The following is a 21,388-nucleotide window of genomic DNA, read 5'->3' as shown; positions in this document are numbered from 1 at the left end:
GGGTTTACAAAACTTCACTTTTAAATTTACCACAAATGCCTTCACTCTCTTTTTTTCCCCTTACAGCTGATAATTTTGTTTCCTTCCTCTCTGTTTCACAATCAGGAAGAGGATGGTGAAGTTAAAACCAATGTGTTTCTAGCTTAAGCAACATCAAAATTATAACAAGAGAAACCACAGAGAGGGAAAAATGGCCACAGTGTCAGTGTCTCCCACTAATCTTTCCTAGCTCTCCAGCAGACCTGATTTGTTGCTGCTGTGTTTGGAGCCATGGGCCAGTCTCAGAGACCTTGTGCCTGGTTTCAGAAGTGATGAGCACTGTAGCCAGCAGCACAGTTGCATGACCCACAGAGGAAGACCCTTTGGGCTACTGGGCATCAACAAGAGCTGAATTCTCTTCCTGTTTCAGCATTAACATCCTGCATTACCATAGGCACATCATTTAATATAACCTATGACTCAGCTTCCTATAGCAAAATGGAGAAAAATATGGATAAAAATATGACTAGGAGGACTGGAAGACACTCAGGTGCTAGGATGTTAAAAGCTATATAAAAGCCCGCTTTGAGCAAGCTAATGCCATTGGGTTAGAAGAAATCTAGTTATTGAGATTGCCTTCTTTTACTTCAAAAATGCCTCAAATTCCAGCAAGCCTGTGCCATGGAGCACCGATTAATTAAAAATTTCTGACTGGACTGTATGACACAATGCAATGTTTTTGCCTCCAGTATTCAAAGGTCTTTGAGCACATTGATGAAAAAAAATTATAAAAACAGTAGCTGAGAGAAAGGTGACCTGTCTCAAATAAACCTCAGAGCTGAGAAACAAAGGACAAAACTCCTGCTTAATCCACTGACATACCCTACTGTATTCATGAATTAAACATATGCCTTTGAGCCTATAACACTAGCTAGCTGAGTGGGACCTTGTGACAGAGTATTAAGTGTACTGCAATGTCTGTAAAAATGAGTACCTGGTAAAGAGACCCAAAATATCCATCTATTCAAGCTTTTCTCTCTTGGCATCCTGCCACTATCAGCCCTTTAATACATAGTATGCAGTGTTCATTCTTCCTTTGCACAAATATCCTGTATATAAATCAGACTGGCTGGAGTTAAAAACCACAAACCATGGAATATGAAAAAAAAGTAATGACTAACAAAATAACCCTTAGGAATTAGGGTACTGTCTTTCCCTAGGCAGTAGTGAGAGGATTTTGTCTGAATACAAGAACTGGGAATAAGCATTGCATTAACAGAACATAGAGAGAGGGCCTGACTATTGTTCACATAAACTGCTGGCTTTGATGGATCTGTGCCACTCTGCACAGCTGAGGATATGACCATTGACACATGGACTGTTGTGAGACTCTAGTAGTTGAGCTTTCTCACTTGGGAAGATATTAAGGATGAGTAACATAAGAGGCTAAGTAGAGATTTCATTCCAAGAGCTTTCTGGAATAAAGAAGTCTTTCTGTGATAATACTGGGAGAGAGCATGAAGTCAGAGGAATATTTTCTAAACCAAGTGTATTTGCAGTTTCTGGGCAGCTTGCTTGAAGAACAGTACTGTCTCCTTTTTCAGAAACCCAGAAATGATTCCTACCCTTTTCACTTTTAAAAATCTGATTGAAGGAATAGTTCAGCATAAACATTATTGAGATACAGCAGCAACTCTTAGGAGTTATGGTGGCTACAAGTTAAGCAGAAACAGTAACACATGGATATTGTATGCCTGCATCATTTTCTCTCACCTGCTATTTATTAGCTTAAACTATTTTACAAGGAGGATTTCAATCTTGAATCTAGATCAGAAACCACAATATTCACACACTAGTTCAGAAGAGAGTTGTGCCTTCCTGCAGCTTCTTAAAGTTATTTTGAAAACATCTGAGAAATGCATTTCTGTGGCTGTATGAGTAGAGGAAAACGATGCATCTGGTTACTTAAAAGCCAAGTTTTTGTTTGCACTGTGAATAGCAGCAACTTGCTCTTCTCTTCCCTTTCCACAGTGACTATAACTGTGTGACTCATCGGCTTCTGGTTCAAGTGTGTCCTGTATTTTGCAAAAGCACATGACAAAAAGAAGATAATTTTTGTCTTTGAGCCATAAAACTCCACATACTTCTAGCTGTCCTCTCTTGGAAGATCCTCTCTGCCAGCACCTGGAATAAATGAAGTCATACCTCCTCTCTAGCTCCTAGAGGCGTACATTTCTACATTCCTGTATTATACTTGTTATACTGCAACAGGAAAGAAAAATAACATTTACTTAATCAAAGGCACAGAAAAGAACAAACTATTTCTGCCTCCCCTTTTCAGTGCCATGTGCTACAAGCACTGCCTTCCGAGCCACGTCCTCCTCGAGTCTCCAAATACTTGAAACTCTTCTGACCTGCACTTCTGGTGTAGCATGGTACAATACTGTTTAACACATGGACAAAAAATACAGGAATTAGTGCACTCACTGCTTCTTTCCCTCTATTTTCCTTCAAAGAAACAAATTTGTTTCTTGTAAGACACAGTCTCCAGACAGCAATGGGCTAGTACATAAAGAGAAATAAAAAATGTATTCCTTATGTATGGTGACAGTGACAGAAAGATTCATCTCAAAGATCTTATGCTTTCTACAGAATATAACCAAGTTATACCTGAAATCAGAGAAAGTAAGACTATACATCCTCATTTAGCAGATGAAGAAATGTTCATCCATTCTGAGAACAGCTAAGGTACAGAACTGAGGCAGAGAAACTGAGGAATCAACTAAATTTAGGCAGCTAAGTGAATGAAGAATGAGCTTTTTGGTGGCCTGGACTGCTCTCTGTGCACTCCACTCACTGGCTTTAGAGGGCGCTCAGAGCAGTTACACCATGGGTTGCTGTTATGGGATTAGAATTCATTTGGCTGAACCCAGATCTGTGCTCAGATTTACATATGAAATCATTGAGCAGAACTGAAAAACCCACTGGGCTTTTTGGAGTTGCAGCATAGCCAAGAAGCAGCAGACATGAGTATTTTCCCTCCCTCCATTTTGCTCACATAACGAATGTGCAATGGAAAATACAACAGGAAAAGATACATTTCCATGTGTTCCCCCTAGAAAGGAATTTACGGTAGAAATAAAAAAATAAAAATCTCAAGTCATAACGCAGGGAAAAATGACTGGATCTAGAAGGGGAAGGATGAAGGAAAAGACCATTGGTATGGTCAGGGGTGGAGAGGAGCCCCAAGAGAACTCACACAACAAATAAATCCATAAAGATAAGTAAAAATTTAAGAAATAGAAAAGGGTGGAACCACTGTGTTACTCATACACAGTAGTTGTTCCTGTATTAGAGAGAGAAAAACAACCCACCAGACTCCTTAGCTGCCCTTATTTTCCATTTACGCAGCTTTTGGAATGGAATTCCTAAGCCATTCACAGTCATACATCTACTTATATATTTCCAGGCACTCTCTGTCCCCTCTGTTCTTCTATTACAGTGTGAGGTATATAGCACGCCTTGGAATGAGATGAACACAAATCACATCCAGGTGTTGGTAACAAGCGGTTTTCTGCTTATTGGCCTACCAGGCAGGGAAAGAAACCCCATCTACTCCTTTCTTGCTCTGCTAGTCCCCCTAGATTAGCACTGAAGAGCCCTTCTCTACTTCATACACCAGAGCCTCAGGGCCCTTCATTACCTCTTGGCTTCAAATCAGCATTCTCCCTCATCCATTTTCAAACCACCCTCCACTCGGTGGGCAGTGACTGATGCCTGCATTAAATCTCCCTCCCTGCTCACATTGCTGCTTCAGTTGTGTTTGCACGGGCAACTTGTGACGGGCAACTTCCTCCTCTGCCACCCCCCAAAAAAACCAAAAAGCAGATGCAAACAACAGATATTCATATGGTAATGAGGAAAAGGGGTGTCACTGAACTGCAATGGTCTGCAAACTCCACTTATACAAAGAGCTCTGCTACAGCCACCTCCTCTGCCAGCTGAAGGACTGATGCCTTTCAGTGATTAAAAAGCCAGTGCCTGTATCTAGCCTATAAAGGTAATGGGAGTGTGGCTGTAACTGCAAGGAGCTCACAGAGCTGAGTACCCTACAAAGTGTTTAGATAGGTACATACATCCATTGGTGTCAGGTTTAAGCGAGAAACTTCTATATCAGGTCTTCTCAGAATTTAGCCCTTAATTTGTGAATTTTTGGGGCATTTTTACCAGCACTGCCATTTCAGATGACCCGTGTTTCTGCCAGGCAATCTGATTTTCTACACCTGTGTGATATCACAGAAGACTTGGAAATTTTTCCAGTAGATTTTCCCTTTCAGTGATCCCCCTGACATAGTTAAACATTTTAAATAAAAAGACATAACCATATTTCCCTGTGCTTCAGAACCAGAAAAAAAAATGAACAGTCATTGCACAAAGACGCTTTGTGGCCAAATGAAATCTTCAGTTCTGCTCAGCAAAATGGGGACACATTTCCTTTTTTCTGGTACAGTACAAAAAAGCTTTACGAGGCTATGCTGTTAAAACTGATGCTGTTTTCAAAAGAGTCTCAGTTCCTGCCAAATTGAGTTCTCTGTGAATGACAGTTTATCAAGAAGAGGAAAGCTGGATTTTGGGCTACAGCCACTCTGCTTTATCTGACTGGTACTGATCACACATGCCTTTGTACTGAGTGAAGTGCAATCTGACATCAAAGGCCAGGATTTCATGTCCCTGCTCCCAAAAGGCCAAGTGGAGACGTGGAGAGTTCTTCATTGTTGTGCACTGATTGAGCAGCAGCTTGCATTTCTGTGACATCAACAAAAGCTCACAAATCAACAGCAGTGTGAAGCTTTTAAGAGAGCAGGGGCTCTAATGAAGCAATTAAACAGACAGGTGAGGAGCACCTGAATGCACAGTGCATACATAAAGAAAACCAGCCAGCCACAGCTCCCTCTGGATGTAGACCTCCCTCTCTCCTGAGTTTGTAACAGAGTGTGGACAACCTCTTATATATTTGGGCAGTCCATCCTGTGGCTTAGAGCAAGCTGTGGTAAGCTGCACTCTGAACGGGCAAGGGTGTCCTAATTACAGCCATCTATGTATGAGGTTATTCCTGCAGTACTAACTACAACTCACACCACCAAAAGGATAACGTGGTACCAGGATGCAGAATCCACTGCTTTCAAGAAAAGATCCTTCCAGATATAAGCGGGAACCTGGAATAATGCAGAAATGCATTTAGGAAGGCTGCTTCATTGGTGAAGCAAAGGAACTAGATCATAACTATTTAGCTGTAAGTTTAAGACTTAGCTCATCAGTGAATAAATATGACTATGCAACTACCAGTCTGAAACCAACTGCAGCCTAGGTTGCACAGTAAGCTTCCTCTTTTGCAAGCATTTCACCAGACTCATTAAGGAAACTTTTGAAATTTCTATTGTTACTTACTGCAACATGGTCATAGTTACATGAATGGTGATTTTCAATATCGAAATCCGTGAAGTTCAATAGGACTCTGTGGCTGAAGTCAACTTGGATAACCCAAGAACAATCTGTGTTGTTATTATAAGGTTGAGGATAGTTTGGAGAATGGATTTCCCCACTGGTAGCTTGGAAAACACCACCACAGCCTGAAAAAGACATAATCAGTTTTAATCACAAGCTCTTTTATGCTTAGCGAAATTGCAGCTCTATTTTTAAACTAAGGGAAGAACACCTCCATCTTTATATCTTCTGCATTAAACTTTTGTAAGATGAGTGCTCCAACTGTTGAAGTGTCCTGTCCACAACAAAAATCAAGGGAAATTACTATCAGGAATGTATAACATTACCATTATTGGTGAATATGCAACAACAGTGCTTGTGAGCAATGTTTCTTTATAGCCCCAGGCTGGTAGTAGATGTCGTAAAGGCTGAAGCATTAGTGCTGGTACTCCTCTTTCCTAGATATTGTAAAAGCAATCAAAAATACCATTCATATGAATGCCACAGACCTACCACACTGACAAAGCAATGACTAGGCCTAGCTGAGCATAGGGGGGAGAAAACCATTTCTGAAAACGTCAAGACAGCTAGGACACCCACTTTCCCCATAAGCAGTAGGACAGTTGCAAGCCTCAAGTTTCTACTCTATCCATGCAGTTGAGGATTCCCTGAGGACTCCACCCTCAGGTATTTCTGACCAGAACAGCTCCAGGGCTCATGAATATCTAAATAGCCTGGAATGATGGATCCTGTGTGGGAAGTGCCAGGGCTTTCAGCAGGACTAACACAAACAAATGGACTTGTAAAGGGATGGAGGAGGGTGAAAGACATTGGGACTGCTGTAGATGGAGGCAGCCTGCTGGAAGGATAAAAGCTATACTGTTATTGTGTTCTGGTAAGTGGGTATTTTAGAGGCTAGAGGGATGTCGGATACAGCAGGCAAGATGCTGTAAAGGGTTCAGAAAGCTTCAGGGTGCCTAAGTAGAAAAAATAAGCCACCAGATCTTGGAAGCGGATTAATTCAAAGGACTATTGTAGACTTCTTTTATTAAAAAAAAAATCTTGTGCCTTTCTCATAAAACCTGTAAGACTGGAAAAGTATAAATCTTGACAAACTAATGAATCAGTGTGCTTAATCAAGCAAAACTGCAAGATCTAAAATCTGCCTCTCCTCACGTTTATTGTAATTATTTTCCAATAATTGGCCTTTTCATAAGAACTCCCATGTAGAGACACGTGGTTGCGTCCTTTAAGCATGTCTCTTCTTTTACTGATTCCCACTAAGGCTTTGAACAAGTAATCACATGGGGGATGGACGAACCTTATACAGTTCAAGTATTTACAATTCACTCCAAATATTTTTGGAGTCTGCCGAGTTCTCCAAGTTAAGCCACATTCTCAGATATTTTTCACTTTGCAGTTTAAACCAAAAGCATCTTTCAGTTGATAAAGGACTCTGTGTGGGTGAGTGGGTGGGAAGAAGTGCTAGCGTGCAAAAGTTCTTTTCTGATTAGAGGAATATCTTGATTAATTACACAGAGAAGAAACCCCAACAAGGTAGACTGTTACAAAATACATAAATAGGCCTAGGTTTCAGCTAGTTGGACAATTCTTAACTCTGGGGATTTTTTTCAGCATCTCTTAGTGTTACCAAATCCAGTAACACCCAAATTCTCCTTCGGTTTTCAGTCCCATGCTGTTTGACTACTTTAAATGCTTGCATGGCTGATCTGTGACTGTCAGACTTCCTGAATTTCTCCTGGTCTTAATCAGTATACTTACCACCTGGATTTTCTTGCCAGGAGGCATTAAAACCTTTCCCTGCTATTGCTGCATCTGTCTTGAAATGGACAACAGCTGAATTACCAGTAGTAGAGACTCGCAGTGGGTTCTGTGCTGATCTTGAAACACACAGCTGAGCTACTCTAGGAGAGAGGAAGTCAGGGCCACCATAGACCTAGAAATGGAAGAAACACCATCAAAGTTTTTCAAAGAGACCATCTGCCACACAGAATACATGAGATTTGTTTAGCTAGGAGGAAAAAAATCTGTAAGTATTGAAAGTGATGCCACATTTTGAAATGTAAGGTAGCTAATAAAACTGTTTTCTCTGCAGGTTTACTGGGTATCTGAAGCACCTGGTGCAAGAATGAAATTCTAGATGAATTCAAAACAGCCTTGCATTTAAATAAAAATTTTCTGCTTTGGGTACTTTTCCACAGTTGTCTTCCTCCATCCCTCCAGGGTTAGCACCTTGTTTCTGTGGGGATATAAAACCAGATTTTTGTGTGTTTGTGCAAACAAACTGTATCTCTTTGCAGGAACTTGTGTTGATATTTTGCACCCTTGATGTTTAAAGGCACAGTTAAGACTGATTTTTAAATTGAGGCTAGATTTCATCACCCTTTCTGATAAAACAAAAAACATTGTAATTTTATGGACTTCAGTGGCAGAATCAACATCGAAACTGCGGGATTTTTGTCAAATAAACTACATTTTTATAATATTCTCTGGAAACAAGGATATATATCATATATATTTCCCACAGAAGACAGGTTTTGAATTTTAAGTGTAATTATTTCTTACTCTGAAGAGCATGTCTCAGGCAGTTATAAACCAGAAAACCACGATTCTCTTAAACATCATTAGCAGTACTGTGTACTTTAAAATACATTTTTAAACCAGTTCAAGTCATTTAGGTGGCAGTTCTGAAGCCTTGTTAATCCTGTTTCTTGTCTGCCAAAAGGGATGTGGGATTTTAGTTTGAACCCATTTACAACTGACGGAACTGGCTTACCTTCCTTAGTCTTCCCTCTCAAAGCTGAAGAAAACACACATGCTTAGTGCAAGTTTCAAAACCAGACATTTAATTTTGGTGCCTAGTGCCTTCAATGATTGATTTTTTTTGGCCTTTTAGAATCATAGAATAGTTTGGGTTGGAAGGGACCTTTAAAGGTCATCTAGTCCAACCCCCTTGCAGTGAGCAGGGACATCTTCAACTAGATCAGGTTGCTCAGAGCCCCGTCCAACCTGACCTTGAACATTTCCACGGATGAGGCCTCCACTACCTCTCTGGGCAACCTGTGCCAGTGTTTCACCACTCTCATTGTAAAAAATTTCTTCTTTATATCTAGTCTAAATCTACCCTCCTTTAGTTTAAAACCATTACCCCTTGTCCTGTCACAACAGGCCCTGCTAAAGAGGTTGCCCCCATCTTTCTTATAGTCCCCCTTTAAGTACTGAAAGGCTGCAATAAAATCTCCCCATAGCCTTCTCTTCCCCAGGCTGAACAACCCCAACTGCCTCAGCCTTTCTTCACAGGAGAGGTGTTCCATCGCTCCAATCACTTTTGTGGCCCTCCTCTGGACCTGCTCCAACAGCTCCATGTCTTTCCTGTGCTGGGGGCTTCTTGCATGCTAATGGAATGTCATCTGATACTAAGGGTCTCCTGCCTTCCATTGGTATGTTCCTGGTAGGACAGCAGCAGCAAAAGTCAGCTTGACAGTAACCTCAAAAGTGAAAACTGTTAAACAGATACACCAAATAATGAGTGTGCTATTGTCTTTCAGCAACTGAACTACTAGTAGACAGATTGTCACTGTATCAGCATATATTATGTATAAATCCTAAAGCTAAGCTAAAGAATGGCAGGTTCTAACAATGAAACTGGGGAATAGGAAGTTAAGACAACAAATCCCACCAGGATTTTCCCACTAGTAGCAACTCAAGTCTGCTCCAGTATTTTATTACGCTGGTAAATATCAAAACAATCAAAAAAAGCAATCCATTAATCTCTCTGAGATTCTCTGTAAGAAACAACCTTCTATCCAGCCCTTTTGCCTCTGATCCCTTCTAGATGAGGGGAAACTCAGGATTTAATAAGCTCTGCTGGATACTTTTTAACTTAAGAAGTTTGGGTTCTGCCCAAGCTAAATATCTGAGCAAGTCTTAGAAATAGCTGAAATATTCCCACCACCTCCAGGGCTAAGGTAGTGCATTGCTACATCATTTGATTGATCGTGTGCTCCCTAACTGCTCACAGTGCCTGACACTGCTCTGCAGTTAGAGGTATAAGGGAAAGAACTTTTTTTTTAACTGGAAAAAATATTCAGTGACTCCAGGGTAATGTGAAACCTCAGAAGCTGAAGCTTGCATCCCCTGAAGAAACAAGGAATTAATTTTTTTTATAAACATCATAGTCTGTTAGATGATCAGAAGACTGTATTTTGTTTTAGTGGCTGATTACATTGGCTTAATAGCTTAAACATTTCAATTTTGACTGAGACGGCACTTTTTTGCATTCTGCAGGAAGGCTGCATGACTTGAATGGATAACGGTTCCTCTGTTCAATCGATCATCACAAAGCATTCAGAAGAAATCAGAATGGATGAAATTACAGCTCAGATTAAGAATCTGTAATGAAGCAGTAACAGCCTGGGGAAGAAGCATGTTTGTCCACTGGAAGCTCAGTGTCTTCAGCAAAATGTTACTGCTTGGCTGTTTGTGAGGCCCAATGATAGCTGCATTTGTCAGAAGTCTGTTCAAAATGTGAATTTTAAGATGTGTTTGTGGCATACTCCCTGAGTCAGAGCCACAGCATGAGATCTAGCAGGAACACATGCTCTTAATCATCTAAACCAGCCCAGAGAAGCTATGTGGCAGAGGAAACAGCAGGAGTTTCTAATATGCATCTAATAAGCACCATGGACCAGCCTCTAACATCATCCCTAGTGCTCCCTGGGGCCATCTGCACACCACAGGCAAGGGGACCAAACCCAGCTCTGACATAAACCCTGCTGATTTCTGTAGTATTACCTCAGAAATGAACTTGGCCTATGATGAACATTTATAGTTGGCCTGTTGGAAGAGAATTAAGAATGGGGAAGAAATATTGATGGAAATCTGAGGTTTGTGGGTCTCCTTTATATTGTTAACTGTTCGGCAACGGCCTTCTGTGCAGTTTCAAAATAAAAAGCACAGTCAAAGGCATGCTCTTTAGGGTTAGTAGTATATTTTCTTTTCTCCTTTATGCCAGTTCAATTAATCAGATGCTTTCACAGGGGCTGGAACAAAAACAAGTTAGAGTGTTTCCATGACAAAAAACAATAAAATGTTACTTTTGGCTACATAGAGGAAAACCAACAGTTACCACATGAAAAAAGAAGAGGGAAAAGAGAATGGATGGAAAGAATGAATTCCAGGGCGTGGTTCACAGAGTCACAGGATGTCTGAGCTGCAAACAGATAAAAATAAAAACAAAAACATTTAGTCTGACCAGAGCACCTGATCCAGAGATAAAATGATGTTGGATGGCACAGCGGGGATGCAGGACACTGCCATAAAGCCCATGGTTTTAATCTGTTCTTATCGTTTGCTTCTGCCCCGTTAGCTCCATTTATTGTTAACAGTCAGCATTCCAGAGTTATGAGCAACAGAAAGCTGGTTTTATGTGGTTGGTCACCCTCATGACACAGATTTTTCTGGGAATAAAACTGATCCCTGTTCAGATATAACTGCCAGCAAAGAGAGAGCCCAGCTTTGAAAGAGAATTAAGAATTATCGTAATACTTGTTGTTTCTTTATATTTAAATGAGAAGACCAGAGCATCTAATAAAGACTTGGAAGTGCAACAGATTGACAGGATTCCTTCCTTTTCAGCTTAGAGCTACATCTTGCTGTGGCAGAATATATTTATAGTTTACAAAAATCTGGTCCACATTTAAGAAAAGATGTAATAATTTAACAAAGTAGGTGTCGTCATTTTTCTCTATGTATGTATTTTCAATAGAAGCCATTAAAACAAAGTCTTTAGTTATTTCATTTTGTCCAAAATTATGGCTTCTATTTCCATGACATTTCTAGAAAACACCTTGAAGGACAACTTAAAATTTGCTTCTGTATGTTAGTAAAAAGAATGGAAGAGAGAAAGACAGAGTGCAACAGTGTCATAAAAAAAAAAGGAGGAGGAGGATTAAAGGAGAATTTGTCAAACTCTTGACCATGCAGAAGCCATGTAACTGTTATTGCACAGTCTTGGTGAAACATATGGCAGGACTGGGATACTGACATGGAAGGGACAGCTTGTTTGGGAGGCATTGTCAATGGAAAGGGAAGGGAGACAGTTGCTGCATTTTACAAGAACAAATACGATTCAGAAAAATGTGCAAGAGGAATAGTCAAGAAACTATGGTATAAAAATGAAGTTAGCAGCAAAGGTGCTGCTATGAAAAAGATCTCTTAGAATTTTCCTACAATCCTCTGCCAGGTCAAAGGCATGAGAGCGTTTCTAAGCAAAAGCTAAATGCATCCAGGTGAGCAAGTTTTGTGATTACTGGGGAATTTTTATTACTATATAATTGTTATAATTACATTACAAATATTTACATAATTGTAAAAATTAAGATTACAGTTATAAATGTAATATATTTTGGAAAAGCAATAGAAAAGAACACAATTTATCACAATGTTCTAAAGGCAGCTTCTTATTTCAGAGAGTAGAGGTAGTTAACAGGGCAGGGAGGGACAGTAGGGTGCAGAGCTACTTTACTACTGATTTTAACCTCCTCTTAAAACTGGAAAGTTATTTGGTTTGAAAGAAAACAAGAAGTGGTAGAACTCAGTATTCAGAGATAAGGAAAAAGTGAAATCAGTGGAATAACTATGAAAAAAAGCAGACTTCAAAACCTGAAGAATTGGTAGACAGGATACTCTGGGGAAGAGAATGTGAGAATGGAAGAAGTTTGGAACCTTAGTGATCACTTAAACACATTGTGTCAAAGGCACACCAGGTACCTTTTTTTTTTTCTAAAACTTTTCAAACTATTAGACACTTTTTGTGCATGTGGTTTTCAGCCCAGACATACGTAGACAGCTACAGGAAAGAAGATTACAAGACAGAGTGGCTCCTGAAAATGGTTAACATTCTTTTTTTTTCCCACTAAAGCTGAGTCATCATTTATTCTGTGCAGACTGCATCAATAATGCTGTGAATGTGTAATTTCATAACAAAACCAAGAAAATATGTATGTGGCAAGCTACATAAAGTTCCACCAAATGCTGCAGTTTGGCAGGGGAAGCTGTTCACTGCCAGGCAGAACTTTTGATCTTGCCCTAAAACGTGAACAAATTTTCCCCAATAAGTTGATTTACATTAGGTTATCTGTCAGCAGATCAGAGACAGGTGTTGGGAACTGGATGAGCCAAGATCAAGAGAGAAGTAACTCAGAGGCATGCCAATTCTGAGGGCAGGAAGGCAGGGAAGTTCAAACAGCAAGGTAGGCATCTGTGCCGATGAATGAGTAAGGCTGGAAAAAATTAAAGCATAGCAACTAAGTTTGAAATGGTAAATAAAGAAAACTCAAAACCTAAGGTGAATATCTGGTTCAGGGACACAGAGCAACAAACTGTAGGATCCTCTTAAAAAAACTTATTTAAACTAGCTATGTCTGGCAAACCACTCATTGGTTTTAGGCCAGTTCTCCCACTAGTCAAAAAAGTTCTCAAGCAAATGGTTGCCAGCCATCTGTACTCTTACTGGATTGTGATAGCTCCTGGGTGACCACCTGCAGATGTAGGCATTGTCCTTGCACTATTCAAAAATCGGTCAACCACAGTAGACTTAGATTTTGTGGCTGTTTAATTGACTCCTTGGGACAACAGATGCATAACTGAAGCTTACAGGCAGATTAGCTTCAACCTAGTCATTTTAGGCACAAGCAACAATGGAAGCTGCCATACAACAGACTTCATCAATACCCAAACCAGCCAACACAGGTCACCTACTCACAGGCACTGGTGTCAGCAATGTGACATACAATCGTACTTGCCAATGTTACTAATTCAAGGAACAAGTTCCTTACACCCCGATCCTACGGAAGTTCCAAAATCAACAGGATACTCAAAGTACAGCATCAATTTGGTCAAGACTTCCACTTTATTGCTAAGCTAGGGAAGCCTGTTCCAGAGCCAGAAGGCTGGAGTTAAATTATACATCTCCTCTACTCATACAAATGCTTAGCAATCACCTATTTGGCAACTGTATATTTAGGAGCTACTTTGAGATGTGGGTTAAGTCTTTCAGGAATATTGTTGATGAGTGTGCACTAAGGACCATAGGCTGGAGAAATCAAAGCTACAAAGGTGAGAATAGGCAGCAGTGATATGTGTATGTGCTGGACAGAAAGCTGCCTAGTTGTATGCTGGTCACGTATCACATTACCCAGGAGAAGAGGAGGAGAAAGGCCCCAGGGGAGTGGTACAAGATCTCTTAATCAATCTTGGGTTCGTTACAAAAGCATTCAAATGTCACCCACGTGTTAACATTGAAAGACCCCACAACTGTAGCTCCATTAGTGACCTCAAATGTCTTTGAGGAAAGAGATCTAGAAAGTTTATACTTCTGAAGAATTTCTTCCTGAAATTATTTCCTATCCCTTCTTCCTGCACTGTCAGTCTATTCAAATCTGTTATCTGGGATTGGTCACCTGGCTGCTTTCCAACATGAGCACAAAGATGTTTATGTAACAGGACCATCCAGTTTTATAAGTCTCTTAAAGGTCAGTAAACCCTTAGCGAGGTTCCTTTTCTCCTTGTTCCACCATCCTAAGCTGACTAGGACACTGCCTTTTCTTTTATTCATTTTCTGAGTATAAAGATTCTTCACAGTCTTCAGCACTCAGGGTTATAAACCTCCCCACTTCCTTGGAAGGTCCTACACAAAGTCTCACCTTAGTTATTCCCTCAGTGATCCATTATCTTCCTTTACATTAGGAAATATTATCTCCATGGCAGAGCACCCTACGCTTAGTTCTTTGTAAAAGGTGGACTTTTTAAGACTGAGTTTTTCAAAGCAGTTTTGTCTCTTGCTAGGAAGTGTACAGTGCCTAGCACCATTATTGATTAAGGTATACAGACACCAAAGGCATAAAAGGAAAAAAATAATAAGAGCATAGAGGCTTCTGTGACCACATCTGTGGAATGTAACTGTAACCAGAGCAGAAATGGGAAAATGCAGTAGAATTATTTATTCTGCTCCTGAAGTTCTTGGGATCAACTGCTCCAGACAGAAAAGCATGTAACTTGTGTATTTTTGAGGAGTAAATCTGATGCTCTTACCTCCAAAACATCGTGGCTGCAGTTTGGGTGATATTCAATGTCGAATTCCTGAATGGTGAGTTGAATACTGCTACCAGGTGCTGTGTGAATGTACCAGATGCATTCTCTATTTCCTGGGTATCTGTTGGGGTAGCCAGGGCTGAGAAATGAACCAGAAGGGCCAGAGAGTTCTCCTCCACAACCTGACAACACAGCAAAGCAGCCCATCAGTGAGCGGCTCTGGAAAAACTCTTCAACAACTCTGCAACGAGGACAAGCATTAGCACACATCTCATGCACAAATGTGTATAGTGGGCTTGAGGGTCTGCTCTGTCACAGGGAACCGAGGTCTAGCAGGGAAGAGAAACTCAGGAACGGCAAGTTGGAACTGCTGGCACTGCCCATGCAGTAAGCACTTCATCTCCTATTTTGGCATGTTTCTCGCCATACCTCAGCATCTGCTTCAACAGCTGAAGAAACTGAGACACAGAGAAAAAAAAAAAGTGACATTTTTTGTGTTGGCTTCTAACTTTGATCAGTTCTAGAAAACTGAATCAGATCCATCCTCAGCTGTTACTGACCTCAACTAATACACAAACTAAGTTAACACGGGGAACGCTTCCTATTGTTGTAAAAATGCCATTTCCCACTGCTTTAGAAATCATAAAATTAAAGACAATGCAATTCGCTCAGCCCACTAAGCATGATTACAAGCCACCAAGTCACAGTGGATAAACTGGTTTTTTGACATTTGGTGGGTTTAATGTTCTTTTTTATTGAATTTTTACTGTGCAATTGTAAGACTTGCCATGTTTGAAGAGTTATGTATTTTCTTTTCAGATAAGACATTATTGTCCTAACCTCACTCCCCAGCCCCTTGTGTGATTAAGTTCTTGGATATTATGAGCTAGATTTAAAAAAAAAAAAAAAAAAGCAAAACAATGGATCAAATGCAGGCCCTGGTTTGACAGCACAAAGCAGCTGGATACCTGAGACTGCAGTTTTATCATTGCTTTATGGATATGTGGCAACTGCTTCACTCGCCCCCTTTTGTTGAGTTCTGTGGAAGATGCTCTCCCTGACTCCATCCCCAGGTGCCGGTGTCAGCAGGGTGTGAAGGCACAACAGGCCTTCCCAGTGCCAGGGCAGATTTAGATCAGCTACATTCATGGTGAAACCTCACCTTTAGAAAAGCCAGTAGGGTGGCTGTTTATATCTGTCACATGCAGAAAGCAAGGAAATTGTGTGCTTGATCTGATTTTACATGTGTGTCACTCTGCCTTCCAGCAGCACTTTTTTTCCTCCCTACATTACAAGCCCCCAGGTGCTTCACTTAGGCACTAGCAAATCTTTTGCTTACACAGCTTTTACAGGGTCACTCGAGCTTTGTAAGTAAAGCTCACACTCCAGCAATCTCTTTGGCTTCATCTCTAGAGGGAAGGTTCTGTCACACAGCAGAAAAAGCCCCAAAATACTTAAGAAAACTGTCTAACAAACCATGAGTTCTATATTCCCAGAGGCAAATACTACAGTGTGTCAGATGTGGTAAATAGCATCTGTATCAGAACTTTTATTTATAGGAGATATTTTATAACATGAAATGAATAAACTACCCTTCTGACCTGCTCAACTAATCAATGCAGATGTGTAAAACTCCACTAATCTTTACTAAGTCTATACATGATTTGCAACTTGACAAGGTATCTTTGGCCACTGCTCTGCTTAACACTTTTTTTTTTTCTTCAGGAAGCTATAAATGAAGATCTTCAATTAAATGCAAATACTTCCCTCAACACCTGCTGTGACAAACTTGTGGTTATTGAAGGGTGGCTCTAGGACTTTTAGGACTGCAAAATACAAATTTATGAGAGAAGTGAGCAGCAGATCTGAAAGGGAGCAAAGCAATAGGAAGCAATTTTAAACTAAAAAAGAGCCATCTAAATGCGGATGTGAGGAAGACATCTCCAGCCATGCCAGCAATGTAACAGATCTCTGTCAGCCCATCAGCCGGTACTCACTAGAAAACCACCTTTTAAACACAAGAATTCCCACAACTGATCAGTAGTTAGCTACAACCCAGGAAAGCCTTTACACAGGTGAAGTTGACCTCACAGGTGAATTGGCACAGACTTAGTTCTCCCTTTTTCCCCACCTTGCTGCTCAGGACGCTCCATAACCCTGAGGTGGTTTGCCCTGCAGCCACAAAGCTATATTGTCAAGCCACTGGATGTCTCAATCAAGGAGTAAAAGAAGCTTTTAAATGTATTTGAAACCAATCCTGCCTTCAGTCCCTCTGGAGAGAGAAACACAACAGAAAAAGGTAGCGCACTTACTCCATGAGGTGGGTAAATGTTAAGCTCCTGAAACTTTGATGTCCATGAATATTTCAGCAGAGAGACAGAGAGGAAGAAAGCTTCAGTGCAACCCACCACCCCATTATTTTTCCCAGCGCTGTCAGAGGATGGCCTAATTTTCCTCAAAGAAACCAAGTCATTGGGTTTTTACAACTGGAGAAAAAAAAGGTGTCAGCAGGCAGGGAGCCTTACAGCTGAATTTGCAGGGTGAGTTACTCTTTTCCCTCAGCAGCAGGAATGGCACAGCCACAGACTTCAGGAGGGGAAAGCTGCCTCGCCAACTTGGGAAACAGAAAGATTTCTCAACAAACAGACTTGATGGCTTGGCTCCTGAGGGGGTGGGAACAGGGAGGCAGGGGAGTTTCAACAGGCGAGAACAAAGCCAAGTGCTATTTATCTCAGCCTGAAGAAAGCTGGGAACATTTTAAAACTAAACAGGCAGTTATGACTCAGCTTCTCCTACTAAGTTTCCTGATAGCGACAAAGACATGTTTTTTATTTAAACCCAAAATGGCTCAGATGAGTGGAAATCTTGTGTGCTGTGCTTTGAGGCACAGACCTTTCTTTCTACGCAACCCTTGCAGGTAGCATTCAGATTATTCATGCTCCCTCTCCAGAGTGGTTTATATTTTCTCTGAGCTCAGTTGATAATCTCTGGATCAAGTATGTGAAGCACATGAATAAGAACATCAGTGTTGTTAATGTGTCATTTCTATTCCTCCAACTACAAGTGTTCCCAGAAAAGGCTTTTTGTTAAAAGATAAATTTTTCTTTTTAAATGTTCCAGTAAAATGGAGGTAAACTTTAGATCTCTGTGATTAATTTCTTATAATAAATATGCTGAAATAATGTTGCCAAACATTTATTAATTGTTTGCAAACAGACCAGAAATTGCTTGAGTTTATGCTAAGTATTCACTGACTAATAGCTGAAAAAAGGATTAACTGATCTTTGCAGATATGTGAACTTCACACCTGAACTATTTTGACTAACCTGCATACAGAAGCAGAAACCTCTGTATCACAGCAGAAACGTAGTCTCTGAACTCTCTAGCCGCCTGGCAGAAAGTCTGTATCTTCTGTTTCTGCTCTTACATGGATGAGCTAAGAATCAGTTCTGTTGTACATTTTTGAAAAGATATATGCTAGATGACTTTAACAAAATATTTATAGAACTATTTAAGAGACCAAAACAAATGTCCCTGCCTTTAAATTCATTTGGTACATCTATGGAACACCAAAATGAGAAAAACTCAAAAAATGATAGAAAAACTTTTCAAAATGTTTACAAAGGTTGTATGTGAAAGACTTGCCCAGCCTTAGAGAAAAAAAAAAAAAAAAAAAAAAAAGAGTTGTCCAGGAATATTGTTTCAAAATGAGAAGCAAACTTTGATTCACCAACTTTGCAGCTTATATTTTAGTTCCTGGAACATTATGGGTCCTTACTATTCACAAATTTTTTGTCTTGAGTATTTTAAAAAGGTGAATTTGGAATTTGATCCCTGATTTCTTTGTGTGATATTCAGGGTCCTCCCCATTTCGATTAGCCACAAATTTCTTGTAGCATTATCCCTTTCCTTGATTGGATGACAGATACAAGCCATCAGGGAAAATGAAACTGCAAGTATTTATCTTATTGTGTGTGTTACCTATGAAGACCGATTCCCTGCCTTAAGATGTTGATACTAGGCTTTGAAATCTGCCTTGGCAGATATTTAAAATAATCAGAAAATTTATCAAACAAATTACATTCATATGAATGGTGTTCAGGCTAAAGATGTACATCTAGATGCAGGTGCATATTTATTTACATACATATATGAATATATGTGAATATATATATGGATTTTGCATTTAAAAGGAAAACTACAGGAGAAATGCCAGCTTTGTTTTTTTGAGGCATGCATTTGTATGTACTGATTCTGTTCCTATTTTTTGAGCCAGCTAAGAAATACATTTTGATTTAACCTGGAACATAATTTCCATATAAATTAGCCTGCCTACTTTATTAAGATATTGAAATAGGAAAAGTTTAAATGATGATGTAATCAGCTCAGCTAATTAAAATTCCCCCATCTCTGGCATCACCATTAAATGAACAAAAACCTTCTCTCAATTTTTACATTTGTCTGCAAACATCAGATTAGAGTTTGCTTCTATTCAAATAAATTGAATTTGTGCTGTTTATGGCAACAAAGTAAAAAAGATTTGGTCTTTAAGGGTAAATAAAAATGAGGAATCAGAACCTATAAATTACTGCATGACTTCAGCTCTCACTGAGATAATAGTGAATAATCTGAAACCGTTCTGTTTCTAGTAAAACATCTTTTACAGTTTTTCTCAGCACAGAAATACACGGCCTTAACGTATGTGGACAGCTATATAGACAGCTGCACTGTGGAAAACCTTCTTGCAGCTGAACTGCATACGGCCCAGGCTCAGTTTGTGCAGATCTCCTTGCAGTCATTTTGGAAACTTCCTGCAGTTAAACTGAGAAAAAAAAAAGGGAGGGGAGATACTCTTTTAGTAGCGTAAAGGTTCTGGAATTCCCTTGAAAAATGCGTAAAACAACTACCTAACCTGGTGTTAGTTGCTAGGAAAACAGACAACAAATAGAAAGCTCAGGAAGCATACATTTGGTGTCTTTGCTTTCCTCTGGCTAAAATCTAAGTAGTCATTGAAGACTGTGGAAGGGATGATTTATAGATGTCTTTCCGTATTACTGCCTGTCTGGTTAGCAGATGGTGTTCATTAACCAAAGAATCCCTATTCTCATAAATAATTATAGCTGAATAGAGAAGTAGTAATCTGTGGAAACCTCTATTATTTGCAAGGTTTTCAGATTTACTCATGGCTATGTTTTAGCCACATGCTAGAAGAATCCCTTCCAAAAAGTTTAAAGTGAACTGGCACTGTTCCTGTAAAATCAGAGTTGGGGAAATGAAAGGATTCAGAATTGTTCCATTTGTTGTGCTCACAGTGAAATATTTCAGTAAACGTTAACTGATTTTAGCTCCAAGGAGCCTGTAGTATGAACATTGGCCTGTACTACACTAATATTTGTGTGAAGTACAACTTGGTTTTGATTCTGAAATCTTTTGCTCTCTTGAGTAGGTTTAGTTCATGGAATATTATCCAATGGAGCAAGTGGGATCATTTTTGTGACGAGGGCTTATGCAAGACAATAAAAATTCAAGTGAGAAACTTTTTTTTTCTTCTTTCTGATTCGTTAATCACTTCTGCAGCTTTGATTATTATAATTCCATCAGTCTCCTGAATTCTGGTATTTTCTTCAACATGTTCCAATCTGAAATCAGTAAGATGGTTAATAAATAAAGATAGACTACAGGGACCCAGAGACCTAAAGGCAAATTTAGGCATTTAAACAGGAGCTGAATCCTCCAAGACACTGAATGGCCACAGTTCCCACATCAGCTGACAGTGTTCAGTGTTTAAAAAAAAGCCATTTTCTAGCTTTCAGACATTCATTGAACTGTCCAGCAACAATCATTTTAAGACAACTTTGGCCATTATTCTTATATATTAGCTTGGGAGGTGGAGGGAGGTCCAGCTTGCTGAAGAAACAGAAATTAATTAATCCTTAGCTCTCATAAAGAACATATCTATGTTTTTAATAGCCTGACTGCAATACAAAAAGCCAGCTCTGAACATGGTAGCATCCACAACTCAAAACAACTACTCAGGACTTCAAAAGATCAGACCCTGTGCATCCTTAGACTTAATATAGCAGAAAGACACTGAAAAGGAATAGCCATTTTTGAAAACTGAACATATGGCAATTTGTTAAAGGCTGCACAAGAAATCAATGACAGAGTTATGATTCAGGCTTAGGAAATCTGGGCCTCAGGTCCCTCATTGACCTACAATACAATATTCTCTCCAGCAGTCCTAACAGATGCCTGGCAAATGTCTGCAGTGAATGGCTTCTGCATTCTAATCTAATATCTGTTCTTGTTATGCTTCCCTGAGGAACTAACAAACTATTTCACATTTTATCTGACACATATACTGAAAACCCTTCTTTAGTTATTGTATGCCTTTTAATAGTTTTCATCTTCTGAAAACACAAACCCAGACTAATGAAAACTTTTATTCTCATGAATCAAGTAGCTTTCTCCACACCCTGTCCATCAATCATTTCTTAGGGAAATCCAACAGAAAAAAGGTGATGGCGAAGGAAAAAAGCAATACAATACTCTGGGGCTACATAATTCTTTTTTCTCAACAGTGTGTTTTGCTTCTTTTCTACAGGGGGAATTAATGTGTCACAGAAAATAGAATACTGGGTGCAAATTTTGACTATGCTGAGAAGAGCCAGTTGAATTTATAATTTTATACATTTATAATTTTAGTTGCATTTATAAGCTCTACTGACAGTCAAGCAGCCTAATGAGTAAGCTTCCAATGAAATGCTGATGTATATATAAAGCAGTCAGCTCCTACATGCACATTGCTTAA

At 39.7% G+C, this 21,388-nt stretch overlaps 1 protein-coding gene across 1 annotated transcript in view; it reads right to left on the bottom strand.

Moving 5' to 3' along the window:
- CUBN (cubilin) overlaps positions 1-21,388 on the bottom strand; it is a 156,338-nt gene that overhangs the window by 73,872 nt on the left and 61,078 nt on the right. Inside the window, exons 29-31 of the mRNA XM_075082729.1 lie at positions 14,578-14,759; positions 7,246-7,420; positions 5,428-5,609 (exon numbers count right to left, since the gene is read on the bottom strand). Coding sequence (XP_074938830.1) covers positions 5,428-5,609; positions 7,246-7,420; positions 14,578-14,759 — 539 coding nt within the window. The remainder of the gene's footprint in view (positions 1-5,427; positions 5,610-7,245; positions 7,421-14,577; positions 14,760-21,388) is intronic.

This window comes from Phalacrocorax aristotelis, chromosome 2 (assembly GCF_949628215.1).
Source record: "Phalacrocorax aristotelis chromosome 2, bGulAri2.1, whole genome shotgun sequence".
NCBI lineage: Eukaryota > Metazoa > Chordata > Aves > Suliformes > Phalacrocoracidae > Phalacrocorax > Phalacrocorax aristotelis.
The sequence above is the reverse complement of the archived record's forward strand: the minus strand, read 5'-3'. Positions and strand labels throughout refer to the sequence as shown.